The 22,906-nt window shown below is 46.2% G+C and overlaps 1 protein-coding gene across 1 annotated transcript in view; it reads left to right on the forward strand.

Annotated features, from left to right (window-relative positions):
* The window catches only part of LOC136621169 (inter-alpha-trypsin inhibitor heavy chain H3-like), a 191,825-nt gene that overhangs the window by 155,100 nt on the left and 13,819 nt on the right, over positions 1 to 22,906 (forward strand). Inside the window, exons 16-18 of the mRNA XM_066596443.1 lie at positions 5,407 to 5,442; positions 17,870 to 17,902; positions 21,712 to 21,825. Coding sequence (XP_066452540.1) covers positions 5,407 to 5,442; positions 17,870 to 17,902; positions 21,712 to 21,825 — 183 coding nt within the window. The remainder of the gene's footprint in view (positions 1 to 5,406; positions 5,443 to 17,869; positions 17,903 to 21,711; positions 21,826 to 22,906) is intronic.

The raw sequence follows: 22,906 nt of genomic DNA on the forward strand, positions 1-22,906 counted from the left end.
GTTGGCTGTTAAATCACTGCTGTATTCCAGTCCACAGTGCAACACTCTGCAGTTATTTGACATACTCCAGGGCCAGTAGCGGTGACGCAGAGAGAGAAGAGATATATTTATTAAATATAGGCAGTGGGCCTTTGCAAAAACATTTGGGGAAAAAAATCTATTTGGGCTGCCTGTGACTGTCCTCAGTGTTCTGGGTCTGTGCTGGGTGTAGTAGTCCTCCTAATTCATACGCAGCTAGCTAAGTGTTACAGCAGGCTTGCGCAAAATTATTTCCTGGCGTTCCGTAAGCGAAGTCAGCCTCCAACCACAGACCAATAAGCGGCATATTTAATTACAGCGTTCTGTTTCTGCATTACTGGTAATACAGCATGCTGAGGGGTAGGGGTAGGCCTAGAGGACGTGGAGGCCCAAGTCAGGGTGTGGGCACAGGTCGAGCTCCTGATCCAGGTGTATCGCAGCAGACTGCTGTGGGATTAGGAGAGAGGCACGTTTCTAGCATCCCCACATTCATCTCACAATTAATGGGTCCACGCGGTAGACCTTTATTAGAAAATGAGCAGTGTGAGCAGGTCCTGTCGTGGATGGCAGAAAGTGCATCCAGCAATCTATCGTCCACCCAGAGTTCTGCGCTGTCCACTGCTGCAACTCTGAATCCTCTGGCTGCTGCTCCTCCTTCCTCCCAGCCTCCTCACTCCATTACAATGACACATTCTGAGAAGCGGGCAGACTCCCAGGAACTGTTCTCGGGCCCCTGCTCAGATTGGGCAGCAATGGTTCCTCTCCCACCAGAGGAGTTTATCGTGACTGATGCCCAACCTTTGGAAAGTTCCCGGGGTCCGGGGGATGAGGCTGGGGACTTCCGGCAACTGTCTCAAGAGCTTTCAGTGGGTGAGGAGGCCGATAACGATGAGACACAGTTGTCTATCAGTGAGGTAGTAGTGAGGGCAGTAAGTCCGAGGGAGGAGCGCACAGAGGATTCGGAGGAAGAGCAGCAGGACGATGAGGTGACTGACCCCACCTGGTTTGCTACGCCTACTGAGGACAGGTCTTCAGAGGGGGAGGCAAGGGCAGCAGCAGGGCAGGTTGCAAGAGGCAGTGCAGTGTCCAGGGGTAGAGGCAGGGCCAGACCGAAGAATCCACCAACTGTTTCCCAAAGCGCCCCCTCACGCCATGCCACCCTGCAGAAGCCGAGGTGCTCAAAGGTCTGGCAGTTTTTCACTGAGAGTGCAGACGACCGACGAACAGTGGTGTGCAACCTTTGTCGCGCCAAGATCAGCCGGGGAGCCACCACCACCAGCCTCACCACCACCAGCATGCGCAGACATATGATGGCCAAGCACCCCACAAGGTGGGACGAAGGCCGTTCACCGCCTCCGGTTTGCACCGCTGCCTCTCCCCCTGTGCCCCAACCTGCCACTGAGATCCAACCCCCCTCTCAGGGCACAGGCACTACCGTCTCCTGGCCTGCACCCACACCCTCACCTCTGCTGTCCTCGGCCCCATCCACCAATGTCTGTCAGCGCACCGTCCAGCCTTCGCTAGCGCAAGTGTTGGAGCGCAAGCGCAAGTACGCCGCCACGCACCCGCACGCTCAAGCGTTAAACGTGCACATAGCCAAATTTATCAGCCTGGAGATGCTGCCGTATAGGGTTGTGGAAACGGAGTCTTTCAAAAGTATGATGGCGGCGGCGGCCCCGCGCTACTCAGTTCCCAGTCGCCACTACTTTTCCCGATGTGCTGTCCCAGCCCTGCACGACCACGTCTCCCGCAACATTGTACGCGCCCTCACTAACGCGGTTACTGGCAAGATCCACTTAACAACGGACACGTGGACAAGCACAGGTGGGCAGGGCCACTATATCTCCCTGACGGCACATTGGGTGAATTTAGTGGAGGCTGGGACAGAGTCAGAGCCTGGGACCGCTCACGTCCTACCCACCCCCAGAATTGCGGGCCCCAGCATGGTGGTGGTATCTGCGGCGGTGTATGCTTCCTCCACTAAACCACCCTCCTCCTCCTCCTCCTACGCAACCTCTGTCTCGCAATCAAGATGTGTCAGCAGCAGCACGTCGCCAGCAGTCGGTGTCGCGCGGCATGGCAGCACAGTGGTGGGCAAGCGTCAGCAGGCCATGCTGAAACTACTCAGCTTAGGAGATAAGAGGCACACGGCCCACGAACTGCTGCAGGGTCTGACAGAGCAGACCGACCGCTGGCTTGCGCCGCTGAGCCTCCAACCGGGCATGGTCATGTGTGACAACGGCCGTAACCTGGTGGCGGCTCTGCAGCTCGGCAGCCTCACGCACGTGCCATGCCTGGCCCACGTCTTTAATTTGGTGGTTCAGCGCTTTCTGAAAAGCTACCCACGCTTGTCAGACCTGCTCGGAAAGGTGCGCCGTCTCTGCGCACATTTCCGCAAGTCCCACACGGATGCTGCCACCCTGCGGACCCTGCAACATCGGTTAAATCTGCCAGTGCACCGACTGCTGTGCGACGTGCCCACCCGGTGGAACTCTACGCTCCACATGTTGGCCAGGCTCTATGAGCAGCGTAGAGCTATAGTGGAATACCAACTCCAACATGGGCGGCGCAGTGGGAGTCAGCCTCCTCAATTCTTTACAGAAGAGTGGGCCTGGTTGGCAGACATCTGCCAGGTCCTTGGAAACTTTGAGGAGTCTACCCAGATGGTGAGCGGCGATGCTGCAATCATTAGCATCACCATTCCTCTGCTATGCCTCTTGAGAAGTTCCCTGCAAAGCATAAAGGCAGACGCTTTGCGCTCAGAAATAGAGGCGGGGGAAGACAGTATGTCGCTGGATAGTCAGAGCACCCTCCTGTCTATATCTCAGCGCGTTGAGGAGGAGGAGGAGGAGCATGAGGAGGATGAGGAGGAGGGGAAGAGACAGCTTGGCCCACTGCTGAGGGTACACATGCTGCTTGCCTGTCATCCTTTCAGCGTGTATGGCCTGAGGAGGAGGAGGAGGAGGAGGAGGAGGATCCTGAAAGTGATCTTCCTAGTGAGGACAGCCATGTGTTGCGTACAGGTACCCTGGCACACATGGCTGACTTCATGTTAGGATGCCTTTCTCGTGACCCTCGCGTTACACGCATTCTGGCCACTACGGATTACTGGGTGTACACACTGCTCGACCCACGGTATAAGGAGAACCTTTCCACTCTCATACCCGAAGAGGAAAGGGGTTCGAGAGTGATGCTATACCACAGGACCCTGGCGGACAAAGTGATGGTAAAATTTCCATCCGACAGCGCTAGTGGCCGAAGGCGCAGTTCCGAGGGCCAGGTAGCAGGGGAGGCGTGGAGATCGAGCAGCATGTACAGCACAGGCAGGGGAACACTCTCTAAGGCCTTTGACAGCTTTCTGGCTCCCCAGCAAGACTGTGTCACCGCTCCCCAGTCAAGGCTGAGTCGGCGGGAGCACTGTAAAAGGATGGTGAGGGAGTACATAGCCGATCGCACGACCGTCCTCCGTGACGCCTCTGCCCCCTACAACTACTGGGTGTCGAAGCTGGACACGTGGCCTGAACTCGCGCTGTATGCGCTGGAGGTGCTTGCTTGTCCTGCGGCTAGCGTCTTGTCAGAGAGGGTGTTTAGTGCTGCTGGGGGAATCATCACAGATAAGCGTAGCCGCCTGTCAACCGACAGTGCCGACAGGCTTACATTCATCAAGATGAACAAAGTCTGGATTTCCCCAGACTTCTCTTCTCCACCAGCGGACAGCAGCGATACCTAAACAATACGTAGGCTGCACCCGCGGAAGGAAGCATTGTTCTCTATCACCATCAAAAACGTGGACCTTTTAGCTTCATCAATCTGTGTATAATATTCCTCCTCCTCCTCCTGCTCCTCCTCCTGAAACTTCACGTAATCACGCCGAACGGGCAATTTTTCTTAGGCCCACAAGGCTCAGTCATATAATTTTTGTAAACAATTTTTATACGTTTCAATGCTCATTAAAGCGCTGAAACTTTCACCTCAACCAATTTTTATTTTAACTGGGCTGCCTCCAGGCCTAGTTACAAATTAAGCCACATTAACCAAAGCGATTAATGGGTTTCACCTGCCCTCTTGGTTGGGCATGGGAAATTTTTCTGAGGTACATTAGTACTGTTGGTACACCAATTTTTGGGGGCCCTCGCCTACAGTGTAATCAAATTAATTTTTAGCCCACCTGCATTACAGCTGACGTTACATCAGCTGTGTTGGGCACTGCAATGGGATATATTTATGTACCGCCGGTGGGTTCCAGGGAGCCACCCATGCTGTGGGTCCACAGGGAGTTGTAACTGCATGTGTCCACTTCTAAAGAACCCCAGTCTGACTGGGGCATGCATTGTGGGCAGGGACACTTTGGTGTGCGCTGTGGACACTGGGTCGTGCGGGGGGGGGTTGGTCAGCATGTAACCCAGGAGAAGTGGCAGCGGAGTGTCATGCAGGCAGTGATTGTGCTTTGTTGGAGGTAGTGTGGTGCTTAGCTAAGGTATGCATTGCTAATGAGGGCTTTTCAGAAGTAAAAATTGTTGGGAGGGGGGGGCCACTCTTGCCGCTATTGTGGCTTAATAGTGGGACCTGGAAACTTGAGATGCAGCCCAACATGTAGCCCCTCGCCTGCCCTATCCGTTGCTGTGTCGTTCCAATCACTTTCTTGAATTGCCCAGATTTTCACAAATGAAAACCTTAGCGAGCATCGGCGATATACAAAAATGCTCGGGTCACCCATTGACTTCAATGGGGTTCGTTACTCGAAACGAACCCTTGAGCATCGCGATAATTTCGTCCCGAGTAACGAGCACCCGAGCATTTTGGTGCTCGCTCATCTCTAGTCCTGATGTATCCCAACTAAATCTTTGCAAATAAGACTCTTTGTCTATATGTGACCATTATTATTGTTCTGGAGCATGTCTTCTGCACTGCATTCTGGGAGTTTTCAGCTCAGAGCACCCAGCATAACTGTTACTGCAGCCTTGGATGAGGATGAACTGTAAGGCACAGCGAAACTCAGCATCTATATAAGAAAAGTTAAACGATGTACTGGTAAAGTTGCTCAACTTTTCGTTTAGATAATATCTCGATATGAAACTAAAACTAGAGTTTAACTAGGAAGACCTTGAAATGAATGATATATAGTCATACAGTCATTCATGTAATGATTTACAGCTAAAATTGAATAACATCAGGAATCTTAACAGCTATAGCACTTTGTGAATTTTCATCTATACATTTTTCCTTCTAGAAAAGGGATGAGATAAGCTTTCTTGAGGCCCTAATCAGTAATTTCAGTCTGCACCCGACCACCATAATAGCCGTTCGATACCAAACATGCTAAACTGGAATGTCTTGTAAGTTTACATTATGCACAGTTATCTAATCTTTTTAATTTTCTATTTATAGGACAACAAAACCAAATATCGTCTGCAAGAACGTTTTGTAAGTTTTATCTGATTATATAAGAGTCTTATTACATACTAGCTGACATACCCGGCTTCATTTGGTCCTTGCCCATTGTTCGCATGGAAAATTTTATTAAGTCGTGGTTACTTCAGAGAAACAAACAAATAAAATATGTTCACCATTTTGCATGGTTCTTCGCGTTACCCAGGAAACACCACGTGGAGGTGACCATGCGTTTTTCTCACTGTGAATTGAATAATCAAGTTGCATACCCTTTACTTTTTCAATATAGGATCTAAGGAATGTTCGTGACAAATTTCAAGTTTGTATGACGCCGGGAAGTTAGATAATTAGTGATGAGTCAGGGCTTCTTCACATGGCCAAATGCGGAACTACACGCTTCGGTACGGAGCGGAATTGCACATAAACAGGTTTTGTTTTTTGCACTGAGTCTTCAAGCTCCACACTATATCACGCAAGTTTGAATAAAACAGTGTGAAGATAGGTCCTTCCCTATCTTTGCCGCTTGTAGTATAGGGCTTTTCTTGCCCGTACTATTAATGGGCAGGAATACCGCTAAAACAATTGAAAATGAAACTATTAAAATCAATGGTTTTGTCCTGTTATGCGGCCATGATTATCACAGTCGGATAACGGAACTAAAACACACCCATGTGAAGAAACCCTAAGGGTGGTGTAGCAGGGTTAGAGGTGAAGTGAGGGACGGAAGATATATATCACAGAGGTTACTAGCATCCGTGATATAGATCCAGTCCGTTCCTAGAACAGGTAGTGGATATAAAATTGGTGCAGCTGACGTGTTCAGTAGAGATGTCCTGTGTGAGCAGCAGAGGCTGAGAGAGAGTGCTGAGCTGGAGAAACTGCACCACGCTGCAGGGAAGGTTTGCTGGAACTTTGCCCTACTGAAAGTCAAAAGACTTTTGTATTTGCTATTTCTGGACTGCTGATTTAAAAGGACTTTCCTTAAACTTTACGTTATCTGGAGAATGCCGGTACTTTTTGTTCTGTTATGCAAGTGTGAATAAAAGAAAAGACATTCAGCCGTTAGGCCTGGTGTGTTTTCCCCTGCACTGTTACAGTGGACAACCACTTGTGATTTTTTTTCTTGCGGTGCGAGAGCGAGTAAAAACACTCGCCTCGCAGCGCAAAAAAACGCTGCGATATTGCAAATACTTTCAATGGGGCCGGCTGCCCTTCCCCGAAAATCATGCTGCGGGGGTTGCCTAAAAAGCATGAATTCCATATACAGGAGTCCGGCTTTTGTGAGATAATTCCTGCTTTATTTATATAAACTTGTGCTCATGACAACCAAACAGAGGTGAGCAAGGTTCTATGTGAACCGAAACGCGTACTCTGTTTGGTTGTCATGAGCACAAGTTTATATAAATAAAGCAGGAATTATCTCACAAAAGCCGGACTCCTGTATATGGAATTCATGTGTTTAACTAAAGCCAAAGCAGCCTGATGGCAATGTGAAGGCGTGTGAGTATACCTGCGGACAGGAACAGAGCTGCAGCACATGAAGCAAGGTGGGACAATTTATTATTTGTTTTATATCTGTTGCCTAAAAAACACTGCTTTTAATGGGGCCGGCAGCAGCAGTTCCGATCCCATTGAAAGCAATGGAATAGCATCCTGGACTTCTGCCACAGCTGTCACAGCTGTGGCAGAAGTCCACGATATACTCCCTATGTTTTCAATGAGGCAAGCGCTGCTGCTGCTGGCCCCATTGAAAACACTGAGCGATATTGCAGATTTATTGTGGACTTCTGCCACATCTGTGACAGCTGTGGCAGGAGTTTCCTTCATCCCTGCGGGGACAAGGAATCCTCTGTCACAGAAGTCCTGGATTCTATCCCATTGCTGCTGCCGGCCCCATTGAAAGCAGTGGTTTATAGGATACCCCCGCAGCATGATTTTCGGGGAAAGGCTTAAAATATAAGTCCTTCCCTGAAAATCATCTTTAGCTGGTAAAAAAAACTAAAAAATTCTTTACTCACCTCTCCGCCCCTCAGGCGCGTCCTCCAGCTATATTTCAAGCCCTTCCCCGAAAATCATGCTGCGGGGTTTGCCTAAAAAACACTGCTTTTTCAATGGGGCCGGTAGCAGCAGTTCCGATCCCATTGAAAGCAATGGGATAGCATCCTGGACTTTTGCGACAGCTGTCACAGCTGTGGCAGAAGTCCACGATATACTCCCTATGTTTATACTCCCTATGTTTTCAATGAGGCAAGCGCTGCTGCCGCTGGCCCCATTGAAAACACTGAGCAATATTGCAGATTTCTTCTTTGTGATGCGAAGCTCTACTGAAACATGGCAAATGAGTATGAAACACACAAAAAGCAACATATCTCTGTAATATAAGGATCTGCAAAACCTGCTCACATGTATTGACCATGGCTAGGATACAAATCCTCAACACACAGCAGGACTATAAGATCCCGGGGACATTCACATGTTCCACGTCCCATGTTGTGTACCTGATCCTGTGTGGCAGGACTGGAGTCCAGGATGCTGGAGGTCCCTGAAAAAACCACAACCCCTGTCCTTAGCTACTTGCCCCCCTGGGCTAAGCCCCTAGGGCGATGGTCCCTACACTCACTAAGAAAGTTGAACACGGGGACTAACGAACAGACAGACACTGGAACAAAACAACAGCAAGGCGGGTCAGGCTTTCAAGGTCGGCAACGAGAGGGTACGCGATACAAGAGGGTCAGGCAAGGCAACGTCCAGTCCAAAAGCAGGGAGTCAAAATCAGGAGTCAAAACATGAAGTACGCGGGTGTAGCAAGAAGACCAAACTAACACTGGCACTGGAATGCAGACACAAGCAGGTTTATATGCTGTCAGAGCTCCCGCCCCAGCAGCTGATTAGGGCGGGGGTCAGACAGCAACAGAATATCACACAGGTGGAGGTGAGGAACAGCTCCCAGCCCTGCAAGGATTGGCGAGGCTCAGGATGCAAGCCTGAATGCCATTGCGCCCAGGACGCTGCGCCAGCTGGCGCCCATAGCGTCCCTAACAACCTGGCGGCGAAGAGAAGCGCGGCGGCCAGGGGAGGTAACCAAGACCGGTGCTCCCCTGTGCTACACGGCTGCCGTTTGCATGACAGGACCGGCAGTAAGGACACGGAGAACACGGAGTGGGTTTGAGGGGAAAAACCCTGTGGAGCCGTCAGACCAATAACAGTACATGTACGTCCTGGGCAGGAACCAAATACTGAAGAATACTACTGACACACCGAGCATTGATCAAGAGCTCCACCTCATATTCCAGTTCCCCCTGAACAAGAGTAGGAGAGGGTGGGCTCTGGGCGGGCAGAACTGGGTTAACATATTTCTTCAGTAGCCCCTTGTGGAAGACATCATGAATTTTCGAGGACTGCGGAAGAGATAATCTATACACCACAGGATTCACCACCTGGGAGATGGTGAACGGACCAACGAAGCGGGAGCCAGCTTTAAGGATGGTACCTTAAATGTCAAAATTTTTGAGGCCAACAACACCTGCTCCCCAACCACGAACGGAGCAGAAATCATGCGCTTTTTATTAGTTTGACCAAGAAGTTTACCCTGGGAACCCTGAAGGTTTTTATGAACCACGGCCCAAACTGTGCACAGTTCATCAATGGCAGAATCCACAGACAGCATGTCAGAAACTGAGGGCGCAGAAAAAGAAAATTGAGGATGGAAACCATAATTACAAAAGAACGGCGAGACCTGAGAAGATGGAATTTACATGATTGTTAATTGCAAACTCGGCGAGAGGTAGAAGGGTAACCCACAGATGTTGATTGTCTGAAACAAACAATCGCAGGTATTGAATTAATTCTTGATTCATCCTCTCAGTTTGCCCGTTCGATTCGGGATGAAAAGCCGACGAAAAGGACAAACCAATATTCAATTTCCTGTAGAAAGCTCACCGGTAGCGAGCGACAAACTGTACACCTCTATCTGAGACCACGTCCTCAGGAACCCCATGCAACCGCACCACCTCCTTAATAAACATGTCAGATAATAGTTTGGCATTTGGTAACTTGCTCAGAGCAACGAAATGTGCCATCTTGGAGAACCGATCTGTAATGACCCAAATGACCGTATTCCCCTGTGACGGCGGCAAATTAGTAATGAAGTCCACGGACAGGGACTGGACGGAATGGGCAAGGGAAGAAGACGCCCCTCAGGACGTCTCCTGACACTCTTCCCCCTGGCACACACCGAACAAGCGGTGACAAACGCCTGAACGTTCCTACTCATATGAGGCCACCAATAATTTCTGGAAAGTAATTCCTGAGTTCCCTGGTACTTTCATAACCTCTTGCCTACCACCAAGGCCTGAGTCTCTACCTGTTTTTTGTTGTATCTCTCTCTCTCTCTCTCTGAAACTGGGCAGACAGCTGGGGGTCGTATTCAGGGCTAGTATCTTGCAGACCTTGCCTGTTAACCCCTTGCTCTCATGGGTACTATGAGGCACCACTCTTTTATATCCTGTAGCGTGGGATACTTATAAAAGTACCTGTGGGATTGTACACCCTCAGCTGTGCAATATATCGAACTGCTGACATAGTTGTGAACTGAAAGTAGGCTGCTGCTACCTAGACATGTCGGAACACCAGGGAACCATATTTATTGTGCTCCCAACTGGTGTTTAGCCCATAGCCCAGCATGTTCAACTGAGCTTAGGGAGATTGTATACCCGGCAACTATTATGTTGAATTACAGGCTCAGTAGTTCAGTTTTATAGGGGAAGAAGGTTCAAAAATCTTTCCTTTGGAGCAATGTAGCTAGAAAGGCTCCTCATGAACTGTTGTTACTAACAGAGAAAGACGTCAAACCTGTACTGCTGTTAGTCTTGAATCAAAAAATTGTGTTATCACTCTGTTAACCTTGAACCTTACAAATAGCTTTTCACTTTTATGCCCACCCTGGTTTGATGGTTCATGCAATTGCATGCACTGTCATACTAAGGGGGGGATTTGACATTGACTCTATCGTTTCATTGCTACAATAGAAGTCAATTAGACCCCTGGTTATCATATGCTTCGGGTCTCCTTTCCCCTCAAAACTTTGAAAAATGTTGATTTGATTGCCCTGACGGAGCAAGCCCATTGCTACGCCACTTGGGCTATCGAAGCAATTTTTGAACAGGGTGAGCTCAAATACATTTGGAATCTTCATAAATCGACTTAAATTGGCCTGTCTTAGTTATTGAGGATCCTATGTATGAGTTTATGTGAGTTTGTCCATGTTAGCCCCTATTTTTTTACGCTTGTTTAATAAAGATTAAATCTTTTAGTTGTCTATAACTGTGAAGGGCTTAGTGTTTGAATTATAGACAAATACTGCTGCAGTGAAAAAACAATATAAATAGTACGTATGAATACAAGAAACTTTGCAAAATATATTATCTTTCTCTATGTGTCAGGCTGCTTTCCGCCTCCCTCCTAAACTGTTCACTCAGTCTGAAATCACTGCTAAATCCGTCTTGAGAAACAAGACAAACGATCAGCTCACTGAAGGTTACAAGTACTCTATTGAACCATCCCCTCATCTCACTACTAGAGATGAGCGAACGTACTCGTTCAGGGCGATTTCGCAATCGAGCACCGCTTTTTTCGAGTAACTGACTACCCGGGCGAAAAGATTCGGGGGGCGCCGGGGGTGAGCGGGGGATTGCAGAGGGGAATGAGGGGGGGAAAGAGCTCCCCCCTGTTCCCCACTGCTACCCCCCACTCCACCACACCGCCCCCCGAATCTTTTCGCCCAAGTAGTCAGTTACTCGAAAAAAGCGGTGTTCGATTGCGAATTCGCCCTAAATGAGTACGTTCACTCATCTCTACTCACTACCATTACAGGCAGGATAACACTAAAAAGTAGCACCTGCATAACACGGGATCCACCAGTCACAATACGTGATCTATTTCCCTATGCGAAATGACCTCTGCACAAGTTACGGAGCATGTCTATAACAGTCGCCCATACAAGTCAATGAGTCCCCTCCTGTCCGTTGTGTGAATAGCCTATAAGCTGTTGTAAAGCATATCTCTAAATGCTCTTAGATGCGACAAGATGGCAGCTCTCATAGTCATGTATAGAAAGCAGAATAAATTTCTACAATTAAAAAAATAAAATCTATTAGAAAAATGGGAAATGGTTCTCTATGTGGTTATAATTAAAGGGGTTGTCCCGCGCCGAAACGGGTTTTTTTTTTTTTTAACCCCCCCCCCGTTCGGCGCGAGACAACCCCGATGCAGGGGTTAAAAAAACAACCCGCACAGCGCTTACCTGAATCCCGGCGGTCCGGCGTCTTCATACTTACCTGCTGAAGATGGCTGCCGGGATCCTCTGTCTCCGTGGACCGCAGGGCTTCTGTGCGGTCCATTGCCGATTCCAGCCTCCTGATTGGCTGGAATCGGCACGTGACGGGGCGGAGCTACACGGAGCCGGCATTCTACACGAGCGGCCCCATAGAAGACTGCAGAAGACCCGGACTGCGCAAGCGCGGCTAATTTGGCCATCGGAGGGCGAAAATTAGTCGGCTCCATGGGAACGAGGACGCCAGCAACGGAGCAGGTAAGTATAAAACTTTTTATAACTTCTGTATGGCTCATAATTAATGCACAATGTACATTACAAAGTGCATTATTATGGCCATACAGAAGTGTATAGACCCACTTGCTGCCGCGGGACAACCCCTTTAATTTAAAAAAAATGTCATATAGTCCCTGTAGCTTGTAGGCTCTGCTGCTAGAGAAACAATAAACAGCTGTTTCCAGGGGAACTACAATGTAATTCAATTAGTAATATTTAAACGTTTTTAAGTTTATTTACTACATATAAATTCAACCTTTCTTATGTGCCTTTTAAGAGGGCGGAGTTATTCACAACCAATAAGAGGTAGGATATTCTTTACATTTAAGATACTTTAATGCAAATCAGATTGTGTGTGTCCATAATACTGGCATACAGTAGATGTCTATAATTGTCAGTCATCTTATGCATGTTAGCTAGTTTTAACCCTTTAGGTCGCCTGCACACGGGCGGAAATCCCGCGGCGGTATTTCCCGCGGGATTTCCGCCACTGAAAGTTTGCATAGGAGTGCATTACAATACGCACTCCTATGCAGACGGCCGCGGTTTGGCCGCGCGAAATCTCGCGCGGCAAACAAACTGCGGCATGTCCTATTTTTCTGCGGGGCTCGCACTCACCCGGCCGCCGGCTCCGGTGTGCGCATGCGCCGGCTGCGCCGCAGCCGGCACATGAAAGAGCCGGGGGCCGCCAGGCGCGGGTGAGTACGCGCTCGTCTCTGCAGGCTCTCGGGTCAGGTCCCGCAACGAGAATTCTCACTGCCGGATCCGACCCGCTCGTCTGCAGGCGGCCTTAGTGTTCTTTTTTTCTTATCTTCTTATGTTCTTATTTGCTATCTCAGTTCTATATGAAAACATCATTTTGTAGATTCAAATAACCAAACTGATCAATTTTACTACATATTTAAGCAAGGAAATCAATATAGGTATACTTGGCATATTTGGATGCAGAAAATAATTTCAAGACAGCATTGCAATTGATAGACATCAACATGTGAAATGTCATCAGAAACCCTCAGGAGTGCATCATTAGGCATTGGGTATGCTGATACTAATTATTTAGCATAAAAGTAATACGTTCAGGGTAACTTTATTTTTGTTCTGGTAGTTCTCTTTTAACCACTTGGCGACCTCTGCCATACATTTACAGTGCTGCTGCTATACATTAAGCACCCATCATCATAAATGTACAGTACATAGATGGTGTGAACGCTCATCTGAGCACTATGTCCATTTGGCCGTCATCCTGAGCAGTGTGCAGACTCTATAGACTTTCTATGGATGCTCTACACTGCTCAGAGTAGTGACACAAACAGCCAAATTGGAACAGCGCTTAGAGGAACACTTTGTCTGTTGGTTTTAGAGATTGGTGGAAGTCTCAGCATGCGGCCCCCCCCGCTGACCTGTCACTATGGCATGTCAGAAGTTTATAAAACGTTTAGCTACTTTAATCCCCTTTATGCTACGTTCATTAGTTATCAGTTATTAATTACTGACAGACAAACATAATATACTGTAGTATAGTAGTAGAACTCAAAAATGTTCTCTACCAGTCAAAAGTTTTAGAACACCTCAATTTTTTCAGTTATTCTTGACATTCACACAGTTCAAACCCAGCTTATAATGTGAAATGGTTCACAGGTTCAAAACATAAAAATGGTATGATATATTTTACCTTGAAACGCAACAATAGTCTGAATTTATGATTTTACTAAATACTTTTTAGGGAGCACATCAAGGACAGCTGCTCTGCAGCATAGAAAGCAAATTATGGTTTGAAATTGGATGCAACCTATTCCTACAGGCATCTCAACATTTGTAGATTACTTTCAAACTTTCAGATTCTATTTAACCATTGTTGGAACAGACTGTTTTGCACCCTGTAGGGCAGGATTTGGACAATTTTGCTCTTTAGGAGTGAGCAAATTGCTATCATAGTGGCAAGAAAAAGACAAATAATGTTCCTTTTACGCTGAAGGATTTTGAACAAACTAAAACTACAATACTTTATTAATAATGGTTAAAATCTCACGGGCCTACACAAACAGACTCGCATATATCACACACAAAGAAAAGAAATTTCTCATACCCCGATGGTTAAATTGATATCTCAAGGAGTCTTGGACCAATTTCAGATATAATTGGTCCAAGCGCATGAGGTGAACAGCTCTTAAATAGGAGCTATGTCCATCATGAGTATATGAGAGAGTCTGATTGGAACTGTCAGTATCAGTGCAGAGATTGATCAAAGCTCTGCCAGATATAATAGCTTGAGAGAGTATTGCTCAATCACCAACTACAGAGTGATGGTCGATCACTCAGAGTGGGTATAGCTTGATAAAAAACTATTCCTCCGGATATCACAAATACCCTTAGTGTGTGTCCTCTCGATCCGCACTATATAACAAGACTGTACACATTTTACACTGTCTATTTTTGGCTGAAAGCATACGCAAAATACCTTGCAGTTTGCATAGCATTTTGACGCAGTGCATTATACAACATGATCAACACTAGGGATAAGGCTCGAGGATGTGGACATGGACGTGGGCATCCGAATGAGGGTGTGGGCAGAGGTCAGGATCCTGGGTGGGGTGAAACAAAGCCTGCTGCTGAGGGAAAATTAGAACGCCGCGTATCTACACTCCATAGCTTCATCTCACAGTTTGCAGGTCCGCGTGGTACATCATTATTAAAACCATAACAGTGCGATCAGGTGATGACGTGGATAGCCGATAACGCTTCCAGTAATTTATCCACCACCCAGTCTTCCACAAACTCCACTCACGCTAGCCAAGGGACTAGACCTGTGAATCCTCACGCTGATCCTCCTTCCTCCCAGCCTGGTCACTCCAGGAAAAGGAGAGATTTAGAACAGGCATACTCACAGGAACAGTTCTCAGGTCCCTTCCCTGAGTTGCAAACAATGGTTCATGAGCCACCTGAGGAGTTTGTCGTGACCGATGCCCAAAATTTGAACCTTTCAGAGTCTCAGGGTGATGAGGGTGGGGACTTTCAAGTAGTGTCTCAAGAGGTATTTGTTGATGATGATGATGATGAGAAACGGTTGTCTGTCAGTGAGGTTGTTGTTAGGGCAGTAAGGCTGAGGGAGGAGCAGACAGAGGATTCAGAGGAAGACGTGGTGGATGATGAGGTGACTGACTCGACCTGGGTTGGTAAACCTACTGAAGACAGCGCTTCAGAGGGGAAGGCAAGTGCAGAACCAGAACAGGTTGGAAGAGGCAGTGGGGTGGCCAGAGCAAGAAAACCCCCAGCTGTTCCCCACAGCACCTCCTCGCGGCAAGCTCTCGTGCTGAAGGCTAGGTGTTCGAAGGTCTGGAGCTTTTTAATGAGAGCCCCGACGACCGACAAATGGTGGTGTGCAACCTGTGCCACACCAAGATCAGCAGGGGAGCCACCACTACCAGCCTGACCACCACCAGCATGCACAGGCATATGATAGCTGAGCACCCGACGAGGTGGAACGAAGGCCATTCACCACCTGTGGGTCACACCACTGCCTCTTCCCCTGTGTCACATGCTGGCACTGAGATGCAATCCCCCTCCCAGGACGCAGGCACGAGCATCTCCCACCCTGCACCCACCCCTTCACCTGCACGGTCCTCCACTGCCTCCACCAATGTGTCCCAGTGCAGCGTTCAGCTGTCCATAACACGAATATTAGAGCACAAGCGTAAATATGCAGCCACCCACCCACATGCACAATCGCTAAACATGCATATCTCCAAACTGCTGAGCCTGGAGATGCTGCCATAAAGGCTGGTAGAAACTGAGGCTCTCTGCAACCTCATGGCGGTAGCTGTCCCTCACTACTCGGTCCCTAGTCGCCAAAATTTTTCCCGCTGTGCCGTCCCTGCCCTATACCAGCACATGTCATGGAATATCAACCATGCCCTTACTGATGTGGTTACTGGGAAGGTCCACTTAACCACCGACACGTGGATAGCTGGACTCTTATCTCGGAATGGTATAATTGGTGCAAGTGTGGCGGTGCGGGGCAGACAGAGGTCACACGCAGTACTCATGAAGTGGTCAGTTATCGGAGATCATAAAACTGCTACCATATAGAGACTGCATATAAGCCATCAGCCGTGTCGCAAATGCCATACCCAAAACGTGTGTCAGGGGGGATTCTGCGTGGCATAATGTAAATATGGCACCTAAAAATAAGAAAAAGTTACTGATAATTCGAAAGTGGGAATAGTAGTACTGCAGGATATGATCTGAGCTCAGGAGCATCAATGACCCTTAGTCATTAGAGGGTTAAAGTAGACATAATTGGTATTGCTGCAACCATAAAGACCTGTAAAATTACACAGTAAGGATATAATCAGAGGTAGTTATATATACCAAACATGCTACATGCATGTTACACACAGCTCTGCTACATGCACATGTTACACTGTTCTAATACATACAGGTAACACACACAGTTCTGCTACATGCATGTCACATACACAGCTTTGCTACATGCATGTGACACACACACAGCTCTGCTACATGCATGTGACACACACAGAGCTCTGCTACATACATGTGACACACACACAGCTCTACTACATGCATGTGACACACACAGCTCTGCTACATGCATGTGACACACACATGGCTCTGTTACATGCACGTCACACACACGGCTCTGCTACATGCACGTCACACACAGCTCTGCTACATGCACATCACACACACTGCTCTGCTACATGCACATGACACACATACAGCTCTGCTACATACACATGACACACAATGCTCTGCTACATGCTTGTAACACACACACACAGATCTGCTATATGTACATCACATACAGCTCTGCTACATACATTTTTCATCCCATACAGCAGGGATTACAAGCTGTGCAACAGAGTCCTGCACACACTAACCATCCCTTGATCATGTCTCCCCAGACTCCTCACACACACGTGACTGATCACATGATGGTGACATCATCACATGTGCTGTAAGCACATGGCTGCTGTCAGGCTCTGCAGGTTTTTTAAGAAAGTGAAAGACCTGTGATGATGTTACCATCATGTGATCAGGTGCAGAGGTCAGAGCCGAGGTGACTGATCACATAACAGTGACAACATCACAGGTCCTGTAGCACACGACTGATGTCAGGCTCTGCATGTTTTAGGATTTGTGATGACGTCACTGTCATGTAACTCACACAGTCACTCACTTACAAACAAATGATCGTTAGTATTCCATAGCAACTGAGACCGCGGAGGTTTGTAGGGGATGTAGTCTGCCCGTAATCTGCACAGGGATGAAGGACATGTGATGACGTCACTGTCATTTGATCAGGGTGGAGCTCAGAGCCCAGGTGACTTATCACGTGATGTAGCTCACACAATAACTCAATCAAGGACAGGTGGTCATTAGTATTAAGTACAATGAAATCAGTCAAAAGCAACTATCTTGCTTCTTGTTAGCTTTCATATATCAATAAGAATATTTTTTCATGTATTGTATAGAGGAACTGAACAATAAATGAAAATAACCAAACAGGTAATCTTTTACCATGCTGATTTAAAGACATCAGGACCTCCAGATAGGTTTTCAATAGTTGATTGGCAGTGATCGGAGTTGAACCTGCAATATCAACCTGGCCTACCTGGCTGCACTACAGACAGAACTGTCTGCTTCTGACTCTGTACACAATGATCGGTGGAGATCCTGAGTGCCAAAACCATGCTAATCAACAATTGATGACTTATCTTGAGGATAGGTCATTAGTAAGAAAGTCTGGGACAACCCTATCACCCATCAAAGACAGAATCCTCACTTTGATAAACAGGTTTATATTAATGTGCTTTTCATTTCCCTTTTCCCTAGCTTCTGCAAGCTCAAATTACCATCCAACTTTTGGTAGGTATACCATAGGCTTAATCGTAAGATGAAAAACAATAAGGACAGCGCCCCTCTTACGAATATCCAAGAAAACCAAACAATGTTGAAAGGTGTAGATTAGAAGATGAAAAATGACTTACCCGGTGTAGGTGGAGGATGCTTCCCATGAGGGGAGAACCCATCCACTCTACACCTCCAAGTCCTGGTCTGCACTTAGTAACAGAGGACAAATGTCCTCAGGATCCAAATGGAACAAAAGAATGTGTATTCCTTCAAAGACCCCCCGTGGATTCGGGGAGGGGCTTGCCCAAAATTTGTTGTATCTCCCAAAAACAAGGGGATGCAACTCCTCAAAGGGAACACAAATGTAAAAACATGCAAAAGTATTTTAGGCGCTCTAAAGGAACGTACACATTAAATGTAAATGCAGGAAATTCCTGTTGAATTTATTACAAAGAAACCTAAAATAATGGCAAATAGCAAAGTGCCAAAAAGCAAATTATGCAAATATGCAACGCGTTTCGTCGCTCCTGTGGCGACTTTCTCAAGCATAAACATGTATAGTCACATACAGCTATATATATGTAGAAGCAAACACTTACATTAGAACACTAACCAATCCTGATCCATTCATCTGTTTCCTCCAGCGTGTCCTGATGGAAATGCACGCTGGGGCTTGCCGCCCGGTGCAGTCCGTAGGACTTCCGGGTTGCGGCCACCACGTAAGACGTCATGACGCCTAGGGCGTCATGACTGCCTTCTGGTGTATCTACATGGGCTTTACAAACCAGTCTGTAGGACTTCCGGGTTTTCGCCAGCACGTAAAGCGTCATGACGCTCCGGTCGTCATGACTACCGTCCGGTGGATATACGTGGGATGTATTACCCATGGCGCTCCATCCGGAGGTAAGATGCACTGACGCTTTCACGTCCTATATCATGTGACCGCACCTAGCGTATATACGTTGCCATGGTTGCATCACTCCTCTCAGATCACGGACAAGCCTAAACTTAGAAAGCGCAATCTCTGTGTGGCCCGCTGCTGACAGCAAGGGGGCCACATACTTGATGTACTCAGCACAAAAGATATTTACTTGTGTCTATGAATATTTGTAAACCCTGTGGGATGCATTATAAAAATTATTAAACATAAAAATAAGTATATACACATATGTGCACATAAAAGCTGGTTATTACACATACATATATATAAATATACACATTTGTACCAAAATTGCATACATGAAGAAAATGCATACTTAATATATAGATATATATCCACCAACCTATGCCATAAAACTTCTCTTGCTGTAACTTTAAAAATTATTAAAATTTCTCTAAAACTTCGTTTAAACCGTGAGGAACAAGTGAACCCAACTTAAAAATCCAGAACATCTTCTTTATCCTCAAACAGTTGACTGATTTCACAGATATTTTCTCCAACGGAGTTACTTTTAGCAATGAGGGGTCACAATTATGAGATAAAAAGTAATGTCTCGAGACACTATGTTTCATGAAACCTTTCTTAATATTACTTTTATGTTGAGAAATTCTGGAACTAAGACAATTACTGGTTCTTCCCACGTACCTCTTCCCGCAGGGGCATTCAAGTAGGTATATCACGTACCTAGACTTACACGTTAGATATTGTTTTATGGATATTTTCTCACTATCTTTACTTTTTATTTCCGTGGTGCCATGTGATATATGTATACAGCTTTTACACCGTTTTTTACCACACTTGATATACCTACTTGAATGCCCCTGCGGGAAGAGGTACGTGGGAAGAACCAGTAATTGTCTTAGTTCCAGAATTTCTCAACATAAAAGTAATAATAAGAAAGGTTTCATGAAACATAGTGTCTCGAGACATTACTTTTTATCTCATAATTGTGACCCCTCATTGCTAAAAGTAACTCCGTTGGAGAAAATATCTGTGAAATCAGTCAACTGTTTGAGGATAAAGGAGATGTTCTGGATTTTTAAGTTGGGTTCACTTGTTCCTCACGGTTTAAACGAAGTTTTAGAGAAATTTTAATAATTTTTAAAGTTACAGCAAGAGAAGTTTTATGACATAGGTTGGTGGATATATATCTATATATTAAGTATGCATTTTCTTCATGTATGCAATTTTGGTACAAATGTGTATATTTATATATATGTATGTGTAATAACCAGCTTTTATGTGCACATATGTGTATATACTTATTTTTATGTTTAATAATTTTTATAATGCATCCCACAGGGTTTACAAATATTCATAGACACAAGTAAATATCTTTTGTGCTGAGTACATCAAGTATGTGGCCCCCTTGCTGTCAGCAGCGGGCCACACAGAGATTGCGCTTTCTAAGTTTAGGCTTGTCCGTGATCTGAGAGGAGTGATGCAACCATGGCAACGTATATACGCTAGGTGCGGTCACATGATATAGGACGTGAAAGCGTCAGTGCATCTTACCTCCGGATGGAGCGCCATGGGTAATACATCCCACGTATATCCACCGGACGGTAGTCATGACGACCGGAGCGTCATGACGCTTTACGTGCTGGCGAAAACCCGGAAGTCCTACAGACTGGTTTGTAAAGCCCACGTAGATACACCGGAAGGCAGTCATGACGCCCTAGGCGTCATGACGTCTTACGTGGTGGCCGCAACCCGGAAGTCCTACGGACTGCACCGGGCGGCAAGCCCCAGCGTGCATTTCCATCAGGACACGCTGGAGGAAACAGATGAATGGATCAGGATTGGTTAGTGTTCTAATGTAAGTGTTTGCTTCTACATATATATAGCTGTATGTGACTATACATGTTTATGCTTGAGAAAGTCGCCACAGGAGCGACGAAACGCGTTGCATATTTGCATAATTTGCTTTTTGGCACTTTGCTATTTGCCATTATTTTAGGTTTCTTTGTAATAAATTCAACAGGAATTTCCTGCATTTACATTTAATGTGTACGTTCCTTTAGAGCGCCTAAAATACTTTTGCATGTTTTTACATAGGCTTAATCGTGTAATGACCAGTGAAATGCCCTTTTATGTCTGTTATTGATAGGTTTTCACGCTATATACATCTATCATCTATCTACAGGACAGGTTATAAATGTATAATCACTGGGGGTCCAACTACTGGGATCTACAGGGATCACAAGAACGATAGTTTCCCTAGTGAATGGAGCGATGGTGGACATAAGTGACCACTGCTCCACGTTTATGCAGCGCTTGGCTATCACCATATAATGTTCAGTGAATGGAGCGGTGGTCAAGCATGTGCATCCTGCCTCCATTCATTAGGAGAATTTGGGGACTTCCTTCTCCTGCAAATTTCAAGACCCAGTAGTTGGGACCCCCAGCGATCATACACAGAGTTGCCTATGTTCCATAACTTCCTACATAGGTGATATATGTGTTTAGTGCGAAACCCCTAAGGGCTCACTCAAAAAGGTCATATGGGTCCCGCGTATTACGCACATAAAATAAAGAGTATACAGTAAATACATATGTAAATGTGTATTTTCTGCATATATTAAATCTCTGTAGCCTATATTGGTGCATTAAAATAGGACATTCTGCATTTTTTTGACGCGTGTGAAAAAAAACACAAGTTTGAGCGACCCAATAGAAGTTAATGGGATTTTAGCACTACGTACTACGCGTGTGAAAAATGCATGCGTTATACTCAGGTGATATATGCCTCTGTGAGTGAGCCCTTAAAGGGGCCTTATTTTACAGCACTGAGTTGTTTCTGTTCTTTCTTATAATGCAGTCTGTTTCCCAACAATAACTTGTAAAGCTGAATATTAATGTTTTACATCATTTTTATTAACAGTGGATTCTGACCCTCATTTTGTGATAAATGTCCCACAAAAGAATGACACGCTGTGCTTCAATATTCAGGAACAGCCGGGTGTGATCTTGAATCTTATCGAGGATAAACAACTAGGTATGTACTGGAACTTGCCACTTTAAGAGGCTTTCCCACAAAAGAAACTTTTTCCCAAACCACAGGAGAGGGAATAAATATCTGATCGGTGGATGTCCGTCTGCTGGGACCCCCACTGATCATCAGAAGAGGATCCCCGAGTGTCCACAGATGAATGGAGCAGCAATCACATGTGCCCACTACTGCTCCATTCATTTCATTGGTACAAGAAAGATTATTTATTGTTTTTTGTATGTGAGATAACATTGTGGGGTAATGTACAGTACACATGTAACTATTTAGAATGCAGCATGCAATATTCTCCTCAAGATAGCACACATCATTGAAGGAATACAGCACAACTCCTGAGCCATGACATATTTCCTTGTAGGTTGCTGACACTTTTCTGTGAGGAAAAGTCCCTCCTTTTGCATGCAACTTGAAAGACATTCCACATTAGTGTCAATAGTTTGCAACTATCAGAGAAACTTGCAACCTGATGCTCAACTAAATGAAGAATACAGTGATATCTTAGAAGCAGAGTATCTGCAGAATATATATTGTCCGTAAGATTAACCTGTAATAATACCTATGATAAATATATACATTATTGGTTTCTAAATAGATTTTACTGATCGTATATTATACTTTTATAGTCAGAAGGTATTAGAGGGATAAATTTAGTGGTTACTAATAGAGATGATTGAGCATGCTTGTTTAAGGCTGATGCTTCTTCTCGAGCAACTGATTACTTGACCGAGCACCATGTGGAGGGGCGGTGGGGGGCTTGAGGCTAGCGGGGGGGGGGGGAGTGAGATCTCCCGATCTCTCCCCCCCGCGCGCTCCTCCACGCTACTCACCCCCCCCCCCCCCCGCGCGCGCATGGTGCTCGGTCGAGTAATCAGCCTTAAACGAGCATGCTCATCTCTAGTTACTAATAATAGTAACGTAGTGTGAAAGGCCGAACAAAGACATATGTCCATCCAGTTCAGTCTGTTATCCCCAATGTTAATCCAAAAGAAGGCAAAAAAAACCCAATGAGGTAGAAGCCAATTTTCTACATTTAACCCCCTCAGTGGCGGGTTTCTTACAACCCTGTCAG

The sequence above is a fragment of the Eleutherodactylus coqui genome, chromosome 3 (genome assembly GCF_035609145.1).
Source record: "Eleutherodactylus coqui strain aEleCoq1 chromosome 3, aEleCoq1.hap1, whole genome shotgun sequence".
Taxonomy (NCBI): domain Eukaryota; kingdom Metazoa; phylum Chordata; class Amphibia; order Anura; family Eleutherodactylidae; genus Eleutherodactylus; species Eleutherodactylus coqui.